Below are 22,876 nucleotides of genomic sequence, written 5' to 3'. Positions count from 1 at the left end.
GGGGGTATTTGAAAGATACCGCCCAGGGTCACATGACGTCAGCACTGAGGTTGTGTTGGAGCTGTGAAAACAAACAAGCCGGGGTGCTGGAGATAAGAGGGGGTCAAACACCTCCCAACCTCCTGGCACACACACACACACCCACACACACACACACACAGTTTGAACACCCCCCCCTCCCGGGAGGCTAGATAGTCACGCACCTGGACCTGTCAGTGCACTGAATGCTATCAGTCAACTGCACATCAGGCAACATGGAAAATAAAGCAAACACACATAAAAACACACACACACACACACACACACACACACACACACACACACACACACACATACACACACACACACACACACACACACACAACAAAGAGGTGCCCAGGCATTCAGAGGCGTGCATGGCGGCTCGGTGAACACAGGCATGTGCCATTACCGTACATGAAGCGTGACCCGGGCGGACGTAAACATGCACTGACTTTCATCCTCTCCCTGGTTCACGAGTCACAGATGGATTCCTGCTCCTCGGTCACCCTCCAGCTTCTCCGCGCTCAGCCGCCCACGCAAAAAGCAAAAAGCAAAAAGCACGCATTCATCCAGAACACATCGGGGCATCACAGGAAACCTGTTCTCCTGTCACGCGGGCCCGAGTCCACGCTGCAGATGTTCGTACTCGGGTCACAAATCCTGCGCTTGTCAAACGTTCTCAGTGACTCTTTTCTAGGGACTCCAGGATGTAAGCAATGTGTAGGAGGTCAGCAATGTGGGGTCAAAGTGTCAGACAAACACCACGGCACGGCGGCAGGGTGAGGAAAGTAACGTCGAGGTATCACTCAACATTTCATCATACTTCCTGATTTGTTTGTGGAGCCTTACTGGCATGGACGCTATATGTGTGCTGCCAGTATTGGGAATAAAATGTACTCAAAAACCCTCAACGAAAATAGAAGCACTGATACCACAACGGAAAAGTTTATGTCGATTCAAAAGTTTACGAAGTACAACTCTAGATTTATCTGCGGTGAAGTGCACTTGACGTAAAAGTATATTTTGGAGTCGTGTGCTTCGAGAAGCGGGAAAATAATGAAAAAGTAGCCGTCGTGCAACGTAAAAGTACAGATTTTACTAGCGACAAAAGAACTACATCACAAGCCGTGTGTTCAGAGTGAAACTCAAAGCACAGATAGTGAATGCAAAATGTACTTGAAGTATCAAAAGTTAATTCCTTTACCACCACACGTCTTCTACTGCTTGTTCTCGCTTTCTTTCCTTTTGTACTGTCAGCCCTTCGCTCTCCACTGCAGCAGCTCAGGTACTCAGTCAACAGCTCACTCCCTCACCCTCTCACTCGTTCCCCCTCCTGTCGCTCCATCTGCCTCTCTCTGATAGCAAAGTCCCCCGGCTCGTATTACAAGTTAAGTATTGCGCCACTTCTGGGGTCGGAACTTGGATCCAAAATTTACGGCAAGAATGTTTGGGGAGTGTCGAGAGAGTCGTTTTGTTTCCATCCCGCGACGCGTTGGAGCGAAAACAAAACAAAACCCATCATTCCTGTTCTTTGACACAAGGATAAAATGATACTACAAAAGGGGGGCGGGGGAGAATGAGGGATGACGAGGGGATGACAATACATCATTTCCTCCGTGGCTTCTACATGGTGTAGCTTCTCTCCAGTTTATCAGTGACATGTTGCTGTTATCGAGAGGCTCCACTGTACAGGAGGCAGTTTTGGATGACATTTTAAGCAGCGCAGTACCCCTCAAAGCCCAGCCATTACAAATCATGACGACTGCTCCTTGTTCCTAGCGCAAGACGTGGCTTTACAGCCTCCACTGTCAGAGCTTTCTTCACCTCCCCGTAGTAAAAAACACTGCTCTTTTACACTTGACAAATCCCAAAGGCCACCGGCTCTGATTCCCCCGTCGGCGTCAATCAATCCCATTTACGACCATCGCATTCCTTCCGCTACGGTCTTCCCCACATCCAGACGGAGAGCCCCACGTTTCCCCTCTTGTGAAACACTGGTGTCCTCGGCGGATCTTTGATTTCACAGCTGGAGTTGATAAAGTCCTGAAGTGCTGAATGGGACTCTTCCCTCAAAAACAACAAGCAGCAGAGGGGATGTGGAGTTGTCCAGAAGGTCGGGTGAGCTGCGCTGGAGGAAATATCAACGGGGCTGACTGTTGAATGGGAAGTTAGGGTTGAAAGGTCAGGACACTCTTCCCGCCGTCTCGCCGGGGCTTTCCTTGTTTCCGTGAAACAAACGGAAGCACATGGCTAATTATGAGGCAGCATGAGGGCGAAGGCATGACTGCGTTCTCCCCTAAACTGAACCAATCGCAGTCCTCCGGCCTGAACCGAACCAACGAAATCACAGCATGGGAACGACGCCATGTACTGCAGCAGCGAAATGTATTTTGGACAAAGAAACCTGCTTCTAACAGCATCCACATTATCCACATTATCTCCACGATTGTTTCTGTTCCAAAAGGCTGATTGTTTCATCCACAATATTAACATGAGTAGTGTCTCCAACATGTGTGAGAGTCTTTGGAAAAATGCATCCAGCGGTGCCCAAAATACAAAAAACAAAGAGAACATTTTTTAACACAAGTTTTCTCCTTTGAAAAGTCTGCAGGGAGTTGAACATGTTGATCAATCGTACAGTTAGCTGGTAAAGCGCATTCATCTGTGACAATATACTCTGACTCTGCCCCAAAATGCTGGAGCTTCCCAAAACAACATCAATCGCCACCAACAAGTACTAATCCTGTGGGAATGCCCCGTTACATCGGGCTGCTGCAGCCAGCCCTCCGGTCCACAAGCTCTCTCAACGCATTCATCCTCCAAGGTTTCTGCACACATGCATTATGACGTGCCGACAACTAAACCACTTCGGAGGCTCACGTTGAAAGCTTTTATGAACTGCGAGTGCACCTGAACATAAAACCCCACCGCGTGGGGGCGAGATGGAGACGGGCTGGACTCAAAAGGTCACGGTCAGTCAGCTCCGCGGGAGTCGGACCGCAGGAAACTCTGCGTCGACCGCCGGGAAGACGTTTCACCACTTTTGTATCTCGTCTCCACCGGGGACAAAAATGCAGCGAGTCCGACAATGAAAACCCGTCTGTGCAACAAGACCAGAGTCAAGTCAGCGCACGGTTCAGTTAAAGCTTTACATTAGATATCGAGGACGTCATCCTCAGCTTCGGGACGACTCTGCTCCCATGATCACAGAAAAAGGACTCTTATTATCACCACAGGCAACACCTCCATAATACCAACAGAGGCGGCGTGTTTGAACCTCATAAGCTCTTGCCAAACAACAGACAAGTGCTCTTTATCCCCCGAGTAACCAGCTTAAGCCTCATTACTTTCAAATGTGTGTTAAGGCACAGCTTTTAACCTCCATCCCCCCGTGGGCTGTAAAACAGGGCGAGCTTGTTGTTCATCTGATAAACACATATTGGTGTCATCTGTGGCTGGCCCCGGGGTTCGCTTTGACTCGCCCTCATTAGCGCCGAGCCTCATGTCTAACGGCCGCTTTAACGCCGTCTGAGAGCGCCGTCTGATTAAAGAAGAGGCTCGGAGGCCGGACCCCTGGAAGCTGGCGCGCTGTCAACGTGTCCAGATGTGAGCGACTCCCTCTCTCTCCCCCTCTCTCTCTCTCTCTCTCTCTGTGCACAGAAAAGCCGCTCACAACATTGCATGATAACAGCCTCCATTCACCGTACAACGTCTCATTATGTTTAACGTCCACTCAACAGCACCAGCTCGGGTGCCTTTAAACGCGGCCCGCGGCGCTGCGCTGTACGTGCTCGCTGTCTTGTAAACTACATGCAGTCGTTGCATAAGCTGCTAAGAAAGAGTGCAGCTGGCGGGCGTCTCTGCTCTGTTTTGATTTATGGTGCGGTGAGGAGGAGTGAGGAGGGGTGAGGAGGGGTGAGGAGGGGTGAGGAGGGGTGAGGACAGTCATCTAATTGGTACGCTCTGACCTACGGTGCAACTACTGAAGGAGGGTTTTTCTCTGAAAGATCCAGGTCCACCTCTAACAGCTGAGTCGCCGTGAGCAGGAAGAGCGTCGCCCCGTGACTGTGTGTGTGTGTGTGTGTGTGTGTGTGTGTGTGTGCGTGACAAGGAGTTCCTCTCCTCTGACACAAATGCGTCGGCTGTACATCCTGTTGACTGGCGGCGTGGAGCAGACGGGCTCATGGCCCCTCCTGCTTCATGACCGCTGTACATTACATGCTTTTGTATTTAGGAATTGATTCTCAGCACCGGGAATCTTCACTCCTCGTCAATATGTTCATACTATAACGTCTTAACAGGTCGACGGTAAATGCCGTTTCAGAGAATAAACATATATTTCTCTCAGCGACAAAATCTGATACTAGTCGTAAGAGACGGTGAGTATTACGCGTGTAAGTGGAATCTAAATCTCCGCTGTTCCTCTTTGGCGCTTATCTTCCCGCCCCCTTGCCATCAATCAGTGAGACGCTGCCAACGCCTGGCAGGCCGGACTGTGTAGTGTGTGTGTGTGTGTGGGAAGCACGAGGAAGAGGGGAAAAAAGGAAGAAAAGGTCAAAGTATGAGTGTGTGTGTGTGTGTGTGAGAGATACAGACAGAGACAGAACGAGCTTTAATGTGATCGGATGATGAGCGGTGAAACAAGGAGATAGTGGTCTGTAAAGAGTGTTCACTCCTGTGTGTGTGTGTGTGTGTGTGTGTGTGTGTGTGTGTGTGTGTGTAAGGCAACTAACCGGTGTGTATACATGCTCTTCTCTGTGTTTTCCCCGTGTGTGATGACAGGCCCTGAAAGCTTAGCGGTGGTCCCGTGTCCCTGGTTATTTGGTTATTTCAGGATTCTGTTCCCATAAACAGCACCGCTGGATTTCCTGGACCGGGTTAACAGATACGTAACACAAGGCTCAGTGTGTGGACCGCTGCGCTGGAAGAAGGTCGTATTTCTGTGGAGTTCAACAATCGTGACACACACCAAGTGCTGTCCGCCAACCTTTCAGATTAGCCGTTTCTAAGCTGTTATATTTGGCGGTATGCAGCAATTGGAGACGAGTGCAGACAGAGAATAAATTAACTTCATATAGTTTCTCCCGTTGCAGAGGTGAGGTGAGGATTTGACTGTCACTTTTGGATTGAACAGGGAAAGTAAACGATAGCCAAACGTGCTTGTGTTATATTTCTGCATTTCCTCTTTATTGTTTGTTTTACGGTGGAACCAAATGAATGTATTGTTACAGCGACGCACCATCTGGATTCTTATAGGTCTTTATGAGTGTTGGTTGTGTTGTCAATAGGCAGCTGTCGACAAGCTCTCAGACTTACTGTCAGCCGTCTCTGTCGCCCAGTCTGCAGACAGGAAACCTGGATGTCACTCATCACCGCCGCTGATTAATTAGGATCCATTCAGGTGCAGAAGCAGAGACAGAAACAAGCCCATGCACGAACCCTATGAGCCTCTGGATAGAGGAATCCAGGTCACTAGGCATTAGTGTCAAACTAACATTGTATTAAACCACCAAATAATAATAATAGTTTGCATTAGATATTGGCCAACACTAAATCCAGAAGATGTATGTCCTTCATGTTAAGTTGGCGTGCTAAAAACTCTACTAAGCCTGTTGCTCTCAGATTTGGGTATTTTGACACATTTACTGCAGTTTACAAGGTAGGGCATTAAACCAAGTCAGCAGATGTGGTTGCAGTAGGTAGGGCGTGACATCAATGCACCTGCATGCTCACTTTCGGTACCTGGTCCTATTTCTCCAAGTCATTTGCAAGTGCAGACAGCAGACAGATGGACCTATACGACCTCTCACTGAGACACATCTGTCATGTAATAGATCTGAGATCCTTTCTCCAGAAACAAGAGAAAGGGCCACCTATACAGAACAACAGGCTCCAGCTGCCACGCATTCCTCTGGATGTGTCATGGACCAATCAGACGTTAGCAGCGGAGAAGCCATTGAGTCAAAGCGATGTAGCAGTTGGGGGAACTCGTGATTTAGCAGCTGGCGCTACAATGTCCCAAACGCCACTGTGGATAACCACCGGCCAGAGTCAGCATGGACACTTTGCCTTCACGCAGACCCGGCGGCCGCTTCCACGTGAAAGTCACTGCAGTTGCTGTTCCCGTGATCTGATTAAGGGGCTAAATTGACTTTGAAATCATATCCCAGAGTAACACAGACTTTATTTTCGTCTTGCAGCAGTGGAAGTAAATCAAATTGAGGAGGAAAGAGCGAGTTGCAGGGCTGCCAAAAACTTCTAATTCCTTCCTACTTCCCTTTGTTGGCTCCTTGCCTCCAGACAAACAGAAATCTCCATGTGCAGATCTGTCGGTTTGGCTCTCGCAGCCTTCAGACTTTGATGATTTTGGGAGTTAAGGAGTTCTTTTTCAGAGAGGGCATATCTGAGGGCGCAGCCGGTTGGCTCGCAGCCAATCTCAAGGTTGTGATTGGCAAGAATAGTCAGTGGTTAGTCAGGTTACAGTCATCGCTAGATAAGCACACTCTCCTTTATCACATTTCCACCTTGCACATTTTACTGGAAGTCACGTCGCCTTAACCGTCGTGGGCTCTTCTGGGCCACTTTCTAGTCAGCGAGCTCTTCATTTGAATTCCTCCTTCCGATCAGGCGAAGCCAGGATGAAAGGAAGGGCTAGCAAAAGCAAACCTCGGTAGTTATTGGTAGATCGCCGCCACATGTAACAGTTTCCAATGTCTGTTGATCGACTGACAGCAGCTTTAAGTCACTGATATCTTTACCTCGCCTTGACCCCCCTTAGTGGATGAGGACAAGCCTTTTCCTCTCTTATCTACATTTTTTTTGTCGAATAGACATAAAAGAGCACGCTTAGCACACTCACAAATCACTTTAACTGGTCACTGTGCTGGTGCGGCGCAGTGAGGACGAGGCTTTGGGCCTCTCTGCGGCTGGCTGCATGCAGACTTTATTAAAGAGCTGAACATGTGGCTAAGTGCTGAGAGCCCATTTCTCTTGCTCAAATCGCTCTGAAGAAAACCAAACGGGGGCTGAGAGAGGCCAACAGCCAGCCATCTAGTCAGCATCCCCCCCCCTCACCCTTTGCCACCACATGCGCATTGTCCAATTAAGGTCTTCTATTCCCCGCTCGGTGCCCAGGCAGACTGCCACTGGCTGCCAAGCCCCAAACAGTCTGGTCAGGGGAGTTAATCTGGCTCTCTGGGCCTGACGGAGCCTGGTGTGTGACGCTGCCCGCTCTAACACTTCATCGTCAGTGGGTGGGCACTGGCGCGTGGGCACAGGGCTATAAAAGGCCTGGAGGACTCCGATCTATGGCCCCCAATCCCTCCGAGCCGTGTTTGGACCAACTGCCAGTCAGAGTGTGTGTGTGCGTGTGTGTGTGTGTGTGTGTGTGTGTGTGTGTGCGCGCGCACCCTGGAGCGAGGTGGCCAGACTTGACACTTGCTGCAGGATTGTGAGCAGTGTTATAACATATTGCAGACTCCTGCCAGTGAACCATAACACTGAGCCGTAACTTTGCTTGAAATGAAATGTCGCTCCGCTGTGAAAATGGCAAAGGCTAACGGGCTGCTGCATAATGCAACCGGCTGTCTGAGTTATGTGTGTCAATTCTGCAGGGAGAGCCATGAAACAGCACAGGAGAGTCAACTCAACTTTGTCCTAAACTACTCATTATCAAAATGTTCCAAAATGCTTCCTCCGTCTATGTTCTTTGGATGGATGTTGAGGTGAAGGGGTGTGACTTGGTGCCGGTTAAAAGAATAATGTTTTAAAAGGTACTCTTAATTGGTTCCTTGCCAAAACATTTTCAATATCAAGCTGCAGCCAGCAGCCTGTTAGCTTAGCGCAGAGGGAGACAGCTAGCTTGTGTGTCAGTAACATCCACCTGCTAGCAGTTACATTCTGGACCAACGAGTGAAAGGCAGGAGAGAAGGTCGTGGTCAAAGGTCTTCTTGGTCAGACGCAGCGCAAGTTGCTTGGCGACCTACGAAAGTGCAAGACAATCACTTTACGCTTTGGCTGATAATTGTCTACAGTTTGGTACGAAGATATTTAGCAAGAATGAATCATAGACATAAATAAAAAAAGTCACCATGACGTCACCAAATTTACATTTCTTTAGACTGCAGTTTTGAAGCCTGGAGTTCAGCGTTTTGGCCGTCACCATCTTGGCTTTTTGCAGCAAGTGAACGAAGGTTATCATATTTCAAAGAGCCGTATACGGCTCTGGTAGCGACCTGTCAATCACAACGTAGCCCTGCCCTAAAGCATACCCCACGTTACGACGATCATTTACTAAATGAACATCATGCTGTATTGAATAAGCCTTGAAACTAGCGATTGAGACATAAACTCATGTTTACTGAGGGAATACATCAAGAGAGAAGTAAAGCAAATGTATCATAGACTTCTATACAACCAGAGGGAGTCACCTCTTGAAGGTGCCAGAAAATGCCAGCGTTTGGCACCTGGATTGAAGTGTTACCTGATGTTTAAGCACATTTCCAACACGCAGGGCTCCGGACCCTGACAACCTAAAAGCATGAAACCAAACAATGGAGTGTCACTCCTGAACATGACAAAACAAGCTCATGATCACCCCCTCCTAAAAAGAAATTACGGAGCAATAGGTGACAACAAGTTCAAAAATATACACACTAATGTCCTTACAGAGTTGTTTGAGTTCAGAATCAGTAATACATGTTAGACGCCAGTGAACTGTGCTGACGGCAGTGGAAACAGCACTGCAGCAGTCGGGCCGATAGAAGAAAGAAGAAAAAGTGTTGTTTACTTGCAGAGTGATTGATGCGGCTGTGGGGCCGACCTGAGGGAACAAATCACTCCTCCATTCTCTCCACAGACCAAATATGCACATGCTATCTCAACGCCAGCGGACCGGGGCCCGGTCAAGAGTGCTCTATTAGCAGATCACTTTGCAGCCATATAGAAAACGAGATCCACGATGATGATGATGGAGCGTCCTGACGGGGGTGGAGGGGTTACATCCATTAACGACCTCGCACTCCTGTGTCTCCGCCCACTGTTGCAGCCAAAATAGTTGAAAAAGATGTGAGATCTCTTTCGTGGTATCTGGTTTTGGATGTTTGGTAGTGCGTCCTGAGGAACAGAGCGGACCACGTGCTCAGGTTTAATCTGACCGCTGCACTGGCTGCAGGCTTGACGACTCAATGAGACTGAAAGCAAACGGCCTCAACATGACAAACACACTCAGCATCACTCTGCTCTGCTTTTCTCGACCCGTTGCTGTACATCTTTGAGATGCTGTCAGATACTCCATTAATCTGCCTCTTTGGTTTTGCAGAGTTTTCCTAAAAACCCTCCGAGAAAGCGTGAAGCGGGCTCGCGCCCCGCCAAGACCGGTCCCGGGGGGAAACGCAGGCCGAGGGCCAGCGAGCGGGCTCGCTCCTCTGACTTCTCGGCTGCCGCTGCCTTTCCATTTCCACGGAGGGGAAACGGCGGCGGCGCTGCAGGAAAGACTTCTCCAGAAGTGACGGCGGTTGCTGGTCCGTCACAGTCAGTGCTACAGTTTCCTACAGCCACTGCAATTAGATGACAAGCGTTCACATGTGTGGATGCCCACACGGATATTAGTATCATCACAGCTGCCATCAGTAGCGGTACGATAGGCTTGGACCGCACAGGGCCGGAGGAAGTCACGACGGACTCTACCTTGTCACATGCAGGGAGACGGAGGAACAGGCTCTTCTCTCCACACAGAAACCCCACAGAGGGACGTGCAGGCGGTGGGGCGGCGACTTGGTCAACAAGCAGGAAACTAACCGGTGGAACTAACCGGCGGTCGGGCCCGGTGGCTGCTGAGCTCCTTTTTTCCACCCACACAAATAACATCAGGCACCTGTCAGCACAAATAGCGCAGAGCTGAGAGAGTCAGAGAGAGACTTAGTGGCTTAATAAACGACACACACCTGATATACATATACTCTGCACAGTTCATGAAGGAGGATGGAGAGAACCGGTGAGGGCATAAACAACCAGAAGAGTGTCTGCACCGGTCCATCGATCCTTTATTGATCCTGGAATCCTTCACTTATCCTGTGAAGGGCTATTTCTACTGGTTCTAACAAACCAGAAAACTGCTCCATGCCATTAAAAAGGTGGCGGCAGGTGAGAAAATATCATCGGTGCGTGCCGTTCTGTTCGCAATAACTTTGTCTGATATTTAATTACGTGCATATCTTAACTTCATGTGCCGCTTTATCATTGCCCGCGCTGCAAACGAGCTGTTGGATCCTCCGACCTTGACAGCACCTGGAACTCAGATTTACAAGCGACTCCTGAGACCCAAAGGTCCCAAAAGACAGTGGGGAAGGTTCTACCTATGACAGGCATATCTTAAGGCTCCTCATCGCATATTTATACAGAATATCCGCTGGTTAAAAGATCACATTTCTGTTTCACTTGCAGGACAACCGCACGAGGCCTTCAACGTGTCTGAGCACAGGGTTCACTTCCCCTCCGCGAGGCGGTGATGTCGAGCGCTGACACCGACACAGCTGTGAGGTGCTGAGAGAGTCCTGAGAGATTCACACCAGACCATCAGCCTGAACTAGCAGAGCCTGAGTCCTCTCAAGAGCTTTTCTTCTGCTGAAATAAGTGGGAAACGTAAGACATTGTGCCGTTGTCGTGATATGAGAAATAAACACTGGAGGGAACTGCTTCATTTGAGCCGGCGGGCTATGAGCTGCTGCGTGGATCATTATGTTTCCTGGAGTGGAATAAAGTGCTTCACATGGTAGTTTATGAAAGTGATCTTCATGGGGAGGCCTGAGCGACTGCTCAATGACTTGTGAAGACACGGTGCATTTATGCCTATATTTGTGCAAGTGTAAGGACTTTTTTTCTTCCTTTCTTGCGTTGGGGTACTAACCAGTTCATAACCTTTGATGGCTTTGTAATGACTCTGGAAAACTGGAGCTGAACCAAAGCAGCGGTGGAGGGCGAGTCATATCCTCTCATAATTCAAAAAGAAACATTTGTTGTATTACCCACTTTGAGAGCCGGGTTAAACAGCCACCACCAGACCGATGTCAAATGTAATACAACAGTATATCTCCAGCGTTAAGAGGCGATTTTACATCTGCAAATGTGCGTCAGAGGTGGAGCTGCTGTGGGAGCAGAGCTCAGCTCATTGGCCGGGGTTAGTTTACTCTGTACCCTCCCACTTATTCGGAATAAACGATTTAAAAGGTACGTGATTGGCAAAAAAAAAAAAGGATCGACAGAATCCCAATATGGAAAGTGAGCAGAGGCCGTCGCATCCTACCCGCCCAGCTGGATATCCTTCCCACGACTACTGGACTGTGAAATTACCACAAACACGACGAGAGGAGAGAGAGAGAGAGGAAAAAAAAGAAAACGCTTATTTCTCTGCCTCTGCATTGAGGGCCAGGAATGTTAATTTCACAAACAAACTCCCCTCCAGATCCTGCAGCGCGGAGATTGGGACAGAAAAACAAATAAAGTAGGCCAGTTAGAAAACACAACGAGGCTTGATGGAGAAGCCGGGGGCGGAGGAGTCAGGTGGGAAAGGTATGAGGAAATTATCTCGCTAGAGTCGGCAACCGTCAATCAGAATTAGGAATAATAATAGAAAAACAGAGGGCGGTGAAGGAGTAACAAGCTGGGTAATGCAGTTTGTCATTAAGCAGAGCTTTGTGGAGCAAACTGTGGACGACTGCATGTTGAAAACTGACACAGCAGCTGTAATTAAATGCATTTTTATTCCCCCCCCTTTTTGAGGTTGTTTTATTTTCACGTTGTTTTTTCTTCCTGCTCCAAGACATACTCTTTGCACGCCCACTTGAGTGTGAGGTCAGGCGGTGAGAGAGGCCAGGTTTGGCTGAGCGCTCGCGGCGGGGACGGTGGGAAACCATCGCTCTGCTCATGGCCGATACCCCGCCGGAGCCGCTGGGAAAAGGGCCTCCGCTCGCCTCATCCCCCCATCTCGGGCTGCTGGCCTGAAGCGGGGCAGGCGATGGGCTACCGAATATTTGCACAGACGGGTCGAGAGCACACCTACTCATTATGGTAATAGCCAGCTCTTAAAGGCTGACGTATGGACAAATGGATGTGGTGAACGCAGCGCCGGGGACTGGCGAAGGTCACGGAGTTCGTCTGCAGGATGGAGGAGTCCTCCGCGTGTCCTGCTACGACCTCTTTGTTCCACAGCGCTCCTTCTGGGTGAACCCCTCATTCCTTCCTTCAACCTCATTCGTCCCATCGAACCATTTTGCAAATCACCTAGTTTAGAGGGATTAGGGTCCCACTAATTGTGTTAACCTGAGGGGGTTGAGCCTGGCAGCATGTCTGCAGCTTGCAGAGAAGAGGAAATCAGCTTTTGGCCTTCGACTGCAAGCTTTCTCGTTTCAGTCCACAGTGCAGCGGAGTGAGGACACACATCTTCACAATCATAGTGAAAAACCAATGGCAGACAGTTCCCAGGGAAACTCTCACGATGTAAACAGAGACAAGCAGAAAATAGTCTCGTTTGAAAAACTGGATCCAGAGAATTTGGGGCAGTTTTGATAGAAATGAAGCTGAAATGTAAATTCAGTCAGGAAGACGCTCTTTATACTTTCATTCATGAGCTCAATCTCTAATTCTCCAAGCGATTCCTCCATCAGCTGATTGGGGTTCACTTTAAATGAACCAATCAGATAACGTGCAGTCTCTGTGAACAATCACATTGTTGTTGTCAACAGTTTAGATATTTTCTCCTCTTTGCTGCTGTCAGTTGTTGTTTCAGCTCAAACACATGAGCCCCGGCTCCTCCAGTCAGCATCCTGCTCCTCGTTCATCTTCAGGTGACTCTTCCTCTTTCAGCACCAGCAGCGTCTCCAGGAGGATTCGGCCTCCACAGAGATCAGCATCACGAGCACACGCTTATCCTCACTCTCTAAAGACTTTGCACTGTTCAAATGTTATGAATATGTAATACATAATTATTGTCTCGCACCCAACAATCGTCATGTTCTCATTGAATCCAGTCACTGGTTAATCACTGGTAACCAGTGAGAAACGCCTCCCCCTTTTGATAATGTCAGGATTTGTGTAATCAGCACTCCAAAACCAGAGAATATTCAGTGTATATTAAATAATGTAAGAGCAAGAAGAAATTCAAATTCATACATTGAAACAGCTGGGACTGTCACATATTTGGCTTGAAAAAAAAAAGTTTTTGGTTATTCAACCAATCTTTGCAGCTCCAGAATATTAATAAATTGTCCCATTTTTGCAGCAGACTTTCCTGAGGGCTCCTCTCCCCAAACTGTACTGCTTTAAAAGAACCTTTATGAGGGAGGTTGGGGATAAATAACTAATGAAAGCTGAAGCAGAGGAGGCTGACGGATGCTGCTTGTCATACCGACCATGACCTCACGCAGGATGAAGTCATTCACGTGGCGCCTCCCCGTGTGGGACAACCGGGGGCAAAAGCAGAAGTTCTCACACACAAGCCGAAAACCTGCAGCACCTGGAACGCCACCAGAAGTTACAAATCAGGCACGAGCTCAGCGCGCTGTCGGCGCCGCCGGCTGAACGGAGGAACACGACGCTCTCTGGCCCGTGTCAGCGGCTCCTCGGGGCCTGCCAGGGCGTCGCGGGAAGAAGCAAGGACCGGCAGTGAAGTCCACACATCCTCGTGGTGCTGCTTCTGATTAAGCGTCTGTCTGCCTGGACTGTGAGGCCTTTGTTCTGCGCTACTGCCCGTCCTCCTCTCTCTCTTTCACTACCCTCGCTTTCTGTTTGACCCACAGAAGAAGAGAGAGCGAGGGGGGAGAGAGGTAGGAAAAAGCTTCAATGATAAAAAAAATATCAAAAGAGAGAAAGCCGGTCTCAGAGGATGCACATCCATCTTTAGTCTATAAAAGCTAAAAGAACTTCTGACGACTTGGTTGAAGAGAAAGTTCTCTTTTCACATGTTCATTATCTATAATGGCAAAAGAAAGAAAAATACTATTTTCCTCGGCCATGTCGTAAAAAGCTTTTGAACCGGCGGTCAGAGCGTCATCGGACACTACGACTCATCGACCCGGACCAGTCAATTATATCAAGGTCAGCAGCTAGAAAAAGACTTGAATGCCACGGAAAACTTTAGGTTTTATGAAGTGGAGCAGGACATTAAGTTCATCACAGGTTTTACTGAGGTGGGAATGAACCTCAATATTCATTATTACTTTTACTGGCTGGGATGAGTCAGTGTCAGTATGCTGGAAGTGAACGCTGGCTCATCCTCTTTGCTCGGACTGTTTCCGATTGTAAAAATCACAATTTGGATCAGTTTGGACGGCTTGTTGAGACAAAGCTCTATTCAAAATGGCATTGTTCATATTTTCCTGTTTAGGTTGCCGTGTTTTTTCGTCTGCTTTGTGTGGTCTTGACCCAGAAAAGCGACCGCAGGATCTGTTCATCTTCTCTCTCCGTGCATGAGCTGGCTCTGTACGTCCAATATTACAACAACAATGTAATGAATGAATGGCAATGCAATTAAATGTCTGCATAAATTGCAGAGAAATGTGTGGATGAATCGATCTGAACTCCTTTAAAGACGTTCATGTCAAGTGGTGTTTTACTCAGTAAAATAAACAATATTTACAAACATACGAGCGGTAAGTTAAATGTAAACCTGTATAAAAGTCAACTCTCACTACATCAGCGCACTCGCGCTGAAAGACTGGCAGAAACAATAAGAAAACTGAGATGAAAGCAGCACAGCTGGTGCTGAGGTTGGCGTTGCAGACGCCTCGGCTTCAGCGGCAGGAGGAGAGTGAATGGATTAGTCGCAGCTGGACGCCTTTGGAGCCGCCGTTCTCATGAAGAAGAAGAAAGACGACATCATACATGTCATTCATCCTCCAGCATGTCCAACAGTGATTAGAGCCCATCAGCTGCTTACTTCTAATCTCGTGGGGGGACTGAGGTCCGACGCTAATGAGCCCAAAAACCAAGGGAGTCGTTTTGATGCCCTGCTGCATTCTCCTCCTTCATTCACATTTCTATCACACAAACAAAAATATGTCGCTGGCTTTTTCCCCTCTTCCCGTTTCTCTGAGCAAAGTAATTACGGCCGAGAGGGAGGGAGGAGGCGGCGAGTGACCTGCTCTGCGTTTCACCGTCTCTGTCCGTCAGGCAGCTGATGTCTCTTCTGTTATCTCACTGCGGACAGTTAAATGCATGAATCACTCAGCCACGGGACTCATTAGCGCCTGCATGAGGAGAGTGTGTGAGTGTGTGTGTGTGTGAGGATACTGTAAGTGTGTGTTGGGGTGGTTCGACAGGTTGGAAGACGTCCTTTGACAGGAAAATGATGGGCCTGGTCACCAGAGGTAAGCGATGGAAATCATGTCGAGATCTACTGAGTGATTCTGTCATTACACGCGTGTGGGAAGCTTTGACCGGTCAGCTGTGCATGAGCCGCATACACAAAGAGGAAGGGATGAAAAAACACTAACACACACACACACACAAAATGGAAGACATCCATCCACTTTCAGCTGTCCCGAAGTGCGAGGTCAAAGGTCATGACTGGGTTTCCGATTGGACGAGGACAAAAATAAACTCGTAACTGCTTTTAAATGACAGACAGGTCCGTTTTTCGCTCCTCAGCGAATCTGTCAGCGCAGGAGACAAAGCTGAGAGTGACTTCTCTTGTTCTGTGGCTCCGAGTAGCTTATAATCACCACTTGGCCAACTCCTATATGATTCTGACGACGGTGCCTGGAGGCCGCTCTGTGTTTTGCTGTTCATCCGGGGCCAAACCTGGTTTACCAGCCAAAATAATGTCCACTTTGGTCGGATAGCACAGCATGAGAAAGCCCAGCGTTTCAGCATCCAGTGACTGATCTTTTTTTCCTCACTTCCTTTGGCCCACGTCCTTCTTAAATCTACATTTTGACATTCTGGATGTTTAGATCACGGGCTTCCTCAGAGCGCCTTGCAATAATTACACGCTGCCAAATTAAAGGACAATAAAAAAGGTTTATTACAGCTTGAATCTTATTTTGGTAGTGGAGGCATTTCCATCAGCTCAGTCAGCTCTCATGGGACAGATTATACGTGTCTGGAGATTACGCAGAGTGTTGACAACCGGAGTGGAGGCTCTGACCTCCTCACTACAGCAGGGAGTGACCGCCTGAGTGGAAACGCCGTCTGAACGCCCTACAGGTGGATTGTAAAGCGCTCCGTGTCGCAGCAGTGGCATCCGGCATGCAACAGGAGGCTGAGTAGAAATGCACAGCCATAATCAGACGAGTGAGGCATCTGAGGGCAGACTCGCGCTGGCTGCTGGCTTGGAGGCTTCTTTTTATGTTTGCAGCGGTGGAACAAGTGCTCGGATGTTTTACTTGAAGACTTAAAAGCTCCAACAAAACAGGGAAGACATGTCAGAGTTCAGGACAGAGCGGCAGGGTTGGAGAGCCGGCCTGTGTGACCATGTGACCGACGGGTATTTCTGGTGCCGTCCCTTGTAGAAATACTCTGTTTTATTCAGATTTTTGCTTTTTGACTGTAGTTTTTTAATCTTTTATAACGAATGTTCTTAATTGTTTGTAAATCTGGTTTTCTCCAGCATTATGTTTTGATGCTTTCATGTGAAGCACTTTGAATCGCCTTGTTGAAATGTGCTATAAACGTTGCCTTGCTTGCATACAACGTTTTACTCCAGAAGAAGCAGTTTGATTCTGTCGTTTCCAGCAGCTAGTTAGTCATTATGCACTTCTTTCTATTTTAAATACGCTTCAGCTAAATTGGGGGTTTGTTTGACATCTGTGTGACTGCTCATGTTTCTTTCACTTGTAATTGTAAAGTCATCATGACTAACGTATGATAGCCCGAACTAAGAAATGAGCTTGAATAAATAAACTGCACCGACTCTTCAGGAAGTTTCAAAAGCAGAAGAAACGTCTCATTTCAGCTGGAGAAGCCGTGAGTGTGTGTGTGGAGCGAGAGCTAACGAGAGGTGGAAACTTTTCCAAGGTGAGGGGCAAACTAAGGCCGGCGCAGGAGGAGAATGTGGAGGAGAGAGATATGATTCAGCGCTGAGAGGCTGATGTGAGGGACAGCCGGAGGTCCACCGTCCACCAACCAGGCGGGGACGGGAGATACGGCACACCCGCCGACAGGCTCCAGCATCGCATTCACACACCAGCGAGGCCATTTCTTTTTCTGCAATCCCAAAAATAACACCTTGTGTAACTCTCTCTCTCCCCCCGCTGCTCCTTTTTTTCTAATATTTTTCTCCCAGAGTGCCTCGCTCCGTCTCTTCATTCGTTTCTCTCTCACTCCGAGACCGGAGGCGGGATGTGACGTGTTCTGGGTTCGGGTGGAATTTGGACGCGCTGCTTCGGCTGAGCTGAAAAATATAAAGTTTCTTAAGGAGATAGACCGTGGAGCGACGTCTGCCGTAGCAGAAACAGTAAATGTGGAAGCCTCTCAACCCGGGAAAGACCACGTTGATGCAAACAAACGGACTATTGGGAACAGCGAGGTGGAGCGAGCATTACTTCCTGCTGCGCTGCAAAGTTATGCACACAAACTCAAACCTGCCAGTTTCAGACCAAACAAGTTGAACTGTCCAATCATTTGACGCAGCACGAGCCTGAGAAACAACATGGACCTGTACTGACCTTCAAAATCTAAACTCCGCTTGTCTTCCTTACTGGTATCGGAACGACTCTGGATTAAATTGAAGCCAGAAATCCTTGCGCACTGATAGGCGAGAGATCACATTATCACTTCTGATAAAAGTCTAAATGATGATACCTACATTTCAACCTTGAGGTACCCGTGTTGGCAGTGCCTCAAGTACTCAGTTATGACGGTGATGATAATGCAATGCTAAGATATGCAGTGACAAAGAGGCGCCGTGTGTGTCAGCAAGTGTGTGTCCACGTGAGCTCAGGTGCATTCGCTTATATTAGTCGATAAGTACAAGTGTGCAGCTGGAGAGGAGATGGAGGAGAGGAGATGAGAGGAGGAGAGGAGGAGGGGAATCTTGAGACAGAGAGATGGATTATTAAAGAAGAACGTGATGATGGAAATAGAGAGGAAAAGAGAGCCGTTAATGGGAAAGTCAATGGGGCTTTAGTCCCTTCAGAGGAAAAGAGAGAGAGCAGAAGTCAACGGGGATTTATCAACAAAACACTTCAGAGAGAAACTGAGAGCGAGACAGAGAGATCAGTGATGGTGAAGCGATACACACAGCAGACAAACCTCCTGTCGGGTCAACTTTAGTCCCTTTTCTTACAGCAAATACAAGCGATTGTTACATTATTCAGCCTTTGGCTCAACACATTTGTATTTTCACTATTACACGACAGGAGGGAGGGGAGAGGAATGGAGACGGCAGATGGATGCAGTGGGGCGCAGGATGGAAGAAGAGAGAGGGGCGAGAGAGAGACGGAGCGGTGGAAGCATGGGTTCAGGGGGATTTAAGCAAACGGTGACATGAAGACATGTGTCACCCTTCCACTGGCTACACATGTCCGTCCCACGCCTCTGACCTTCACACACGCTACGGTGTCTTTAATAGCAGAAGTCTCCGAGGGCCGCTTCATCAAAGTCAAAGTCGTTTTTATTATCAATTTTGTGCAATGTGCAAACTTACAGAAGATCGAAAGTACGTTTCTCTTCTGTCCAACATATAGTGAATTGTGCAATAGTAATAATAATAAAGTGCAAAAAACAGTTAAAATAGTTTGTTTTTTTAAAAGGACAGCATATAACATATAGACGACATAAATTAGGAACTATGAAGACTATGAAGGACTAAACTATAATCTTACTATTGAGCAAGACTAGCTGACTGCCTGTGTGTCCACGTGTGTGCGCGCGCGTGCGTGCGTGTGTGTGTGTGTGTGCGTGTGTGTGTGCGTGTGTGTGTGTCCTTTGCATATCTCAAGAACAGTTTGTCTGATCCACTTCACACTTGGCGGCTGTGTTGATGACCGCAAAGTTGGTGCAATTTGGAAATATTAATCTAAAGAAGCAAACGGCGCTCTGTTCAGTGGCGGGGGCGGAGCTTGCTTCAGGGCTGTGCGTGCTGAGCGGAGTACGTCGTCCACAGCGGGCCTGTGACAGGCGAGCAGTGCAGGCGAGGTCAAGTACCTCAAGCCCTGGAGGAAACACATAACGGCCAGGAAATAAAGTGCAAGAGCCAGTTACAAGCAGAAGGAGGTGTTACCGTATTGATCCAAAAGGCCTGAGGAGAAGGCCGAGAGGAGGATTAAGCCAAGGTGCTCACCGCCGTGAGTCACTCACGGTACCTTCAGTGCAGGTGGAGCGCTCTCGCCGGCACCCAGCTGTTGGGGACTTCCCTTCTTATCTGCCTGCGGCCTGATGAAAGAATCAAAGGGCGACTCAAGGTCGAACCTTTCGTTTCCTCTCTCTCTCTTTCCTCCGTCTGCAGCAGTGGGTTTCAGGCTTTTCCCCTGTGGAAATCTTTTTCCTTGACCAGTGCAAAGCATCTTTTGGTTGAAGCAGTAACACACAGCGCTATGCCATAAGTGTCTGATTTAATATAGAGTATATACAATTCAGTTATATTTTATTGAATGTTTATTAAATAACCTTTGTTGAAGGATTTTTGAATTGATTCTAATTTTAAATATATATTGTTTAAATCTCTCGTACCCTGGAGGTCCTTCACGTAGCTCCACCTGAGAACTCTACAAGAGGCTTTTTGTGGCTTTTATGGAGATCACATTGTTCTTTTTGAGGCCGGCCCTCTTCTGTAGTGCTCACCTTGTTTTCCTCTTCTCTTTCCCATTCTTACCTATCGTTTATTTGCTAATGCTAGTGATGCTAAGCTGCCCGCTGCACTCATTGCAAATGCATCTGGGGAGAACATTTTAGACAGGAAGTGTTTCAGTTTCTACCTGGCAGTCTCGCTCCCATCTCCTCGGCTTCCTCCGTCTGTCACCGTCTGCGGTTGCTGGAGAAAAGACACACCATCGCAACCCCGACTCACTGGCTCTGGGTGAGTCTGTAATACCGGAGGATTGAGGCGCAACCCGCTCATCAATCACCATGGCTCGCTCAGAGACATTCCCGCTGCAAATATGAGGTGATTCAATATTGCTCAGCACTCATTATCTGCTATTAGGCTGGGAAGGAAACGCACTCAACCCCCACCTTCAAAAAAAAAAAAAAGCCTTTCCTGCCTGGGCGAGGAAGAAATCACTCCGCTGCCTCGTCTGAACATTTTCAACGCGAGCGAGGGCCGCTAACCGCCGGAGCCGCGCCGGAATGAAAAGGAGCAATTAATGGGCAAAGTCCTTTGAGTTTGATAGTTGCTTTCAGCTGTTCCCATCGCACCAAACAAAGTCCCCGGGGTCATCTCAGAATGAGTCCACGCGCTCAACATTTCAAATGTCTGCTTTTTCGTGCGAGCATCGGTCCGGGCCGCGGTTTGCCCTCGACTGCGCTCGCGCTTTGGAGTGCTTTGGCCTGTAGGTTTCAAATCTCCCAACAAACTTTGGAGAGGCAAATCAAAGGCGTGAACGCTCTGGAGGTTACTTTGCATCGTCGGTATGAAACACACGAGCAGGCGACAACATTTTTCGTCAAAGATCAGCTCTTTTGGTTCTGATCAGGTGGCTTCAAATGAACTGTGACCGCTTTGAGATAACAGGAAGGAGACACTTAAAGTTTAGAAAGACGTTGTGCAACACACACGCACACACACACACACACACACACACACACACACAGAAGACGACATGTTTCGGGGTCATTCATCGGTGTGTAATAACTTTGCAGCCCCCCGGTGCTTTCGTAATGGAGCGGTCCTCACTCATTAATATTTATGACAAACTGGAGATGTGCGTATGCTCGGGAGGGAGATGGCTAAACGAATGAGGCAATTTTTTCTTCGGCGCTCCACCTCTGAGAGGAAACTAAAATTGTAGAGTTCTCCAGCATGAAGAAGGAGACATCAACAACATCCGATTGCTGTCTGGATCAGTGCAGCAGGGGGGTTGCACTGATAGTGGATAGTTGCAGGATCAGTGCAGCATGGGGTCACTGTGAGGGATTAATACTAGTACTGTGGCTACACACACACACACACACACACACACACGGCAACCCATTATTCTCCCAACGTTGCTGCGCACTTTCTTTTCAGCAATACATGAGCGGGACCTTGAGAACACGTAGCTGGTTATTTGGATTATGCTCGGACATAATGGGAGCTCCGCTGCGAGAGAGGAAGGTTGCAGCTATTTCCTCACAATAGCTCGGTGAAGCACCGATTCAGCCTCACTGTAAGCAAAGAGAAGCAGGACGTCCAAGCAAAACAAACTCATTCTCGCTTCTCGTTTGCGCTCCTGGACAGTGATTTTGTGCAGGTCGCACGCACACATGTGAGCTCCGTCTCGTCCGCTCACCGCAGCGCTCGCTCTAGTCTGACCAAAACTTTGAGTGCAATTAGACAAAGAAATCTTCAACACACGATCACGGAGGAGACTACGAGCCCGATGAGGCGCATGCGAGCAGCACAGAGCCGACAGAGTTGATTGAGAAACCCTGAAGCAGGCAGACAAACGAAGACACAGCCAAAATCAAGGCGCCGTCAGCGCCGACGCTCTGCTTCTCTTACCTGCTTGGCGTGCAGATCTGCCTTGGAGGGCATGTTGGGGCTGGCAGCCGGGGTCGCGGGGGCACTACGGCTGCCCCCGGCCAACATCGAGCGCACGGATGCCAGCCACTTCATGGCGGAGAGGATTTCACCCTGAACGTGCCCCAAAAAATGAAGGTGTAGCAATGGTGGAGCAGAGCCTGGAGGTGGATGGAGGGACCGCGTGGAGGAACAGACGCCCGGCGTTTACTTTCTGTTTCTGTCTGAGACCCAGCCACACAGATCCCTCCCTAACACACACACATTTACACACTGACACAGATCCAACGGGCAAGCGTGCACACATTTACAGTTTATACAAGCATACAAACACACTAATCCCACAAACACACATGGATACATGCGCACACACACACACACACACACCACTCCCCCCACCACCACCACCACCCACCAACCCAGTGGCACACAATCCTATCCCCCATCACTCTGTCACCATCTGTCACTTTCCCTGTATCCCCCTGCGCTGCAGCCACAACACTAAAGCCCTGACTCTCATACCACACACACACACACACACACACACACACACACACACACACACACACACACACCTCCCGCTGTGTCCCATGGCCACAGAAGAGATGGATGTCTGGCGTCCGTCATTGGTGCTTCCTGTGCAGGTTGAGACGTCTGTGGTGGAATGAGTGATGGACAGATGGAGGCACTGATGGCTACGGCTCATTGATTTATGGTTAAGATGGAGGATTTACAGACGTGTAGTGATTTACATTTGGTGGCACACATTGGGATGCATGCACGTGGATGAGGAGGAATAGATGCATGATGCTGCTTCTAATGGAAAGTCTCTGCTGACGCGCTGGTTAGGACCAATCAGGAGCTACAGGCTGATAAGAGGCGTGGCTTAGGTGTGTGTGGCAACACTCCTGAAGAGGTTAGCGTAGCTTCAGTAGCTTCAGTAGCTTCAGTAGCATCAGAACTGGAGATAGTTCTTTAAAAGAAGAAGCTTTTTCTTGACTGAAAAGATGTTTTCTCTCCTGGCTTTGGCAGGAGTTTGAGCAACAGATCCTACAATCATCTGCCTGGTGTGTTTCCAACGACGGCTTCTGAGGTCAGAGAACAAACTATTTGGCGCGTCAAGTAAACTTTAATATTAACTTTCATAAAAGCTACCTGTAATGTCAAATGTCTAAAATTTCATCCCTAAAAAACACACTTTCT

At 48.5% G+C, this 22,876-nt stretch overlaps 1 protein-coding gene across 9 annotated transcripts in view; it reads right to left on the bottom strand.

The window, feature by feature from the left end:
• The window catches only part of nav3 (neuron navigator 3), a 302,596-nt gene that overhangs the window by 168,289 nt on the left and 111,431 nt on the right, over positions 1–22,876 (bottom strand). Inside the window, exon 1 of one of the 9 annotated variants that reach the window (XM_068586932.1) lies at positions 21,656–21,717. The exons of the other annotated variants lie outside the window; for them this stretch is intronic. Within the exon in view, the coding sequence (XP_068443033.1) occupies positions 21,656–21,688 (33 nt within the window). The 5' untranslated portion in view covers positions 21,689–21,717. Of the gene's footprint in view, positions 1–21,655; positions 21,718–22,876 lie in introns of those variants that run through there. 9 annotated transcript variants of the gene reach the window in all.

This window comes from Clinocottus analis, unplaced genomic scaffold (genome assembly GCF_023055335.1).
Source record: "Clinocottus analis isolate CAN_PGR_092001 unplaced genomic scaffold, fCliAna1.0.p SCAF_20, whole genome shotgun sequence".
NCBI classification, from domain to species: domain Eukaryota; kingdom Metazoa; phylum Chordata; class Actinopteri; order Perciformes; family Cottidae; genus Clinocottus; species Clinocottus analis.
This window is presented reverse-complemented; position numbering and strand designations above follow the sequence as displayed.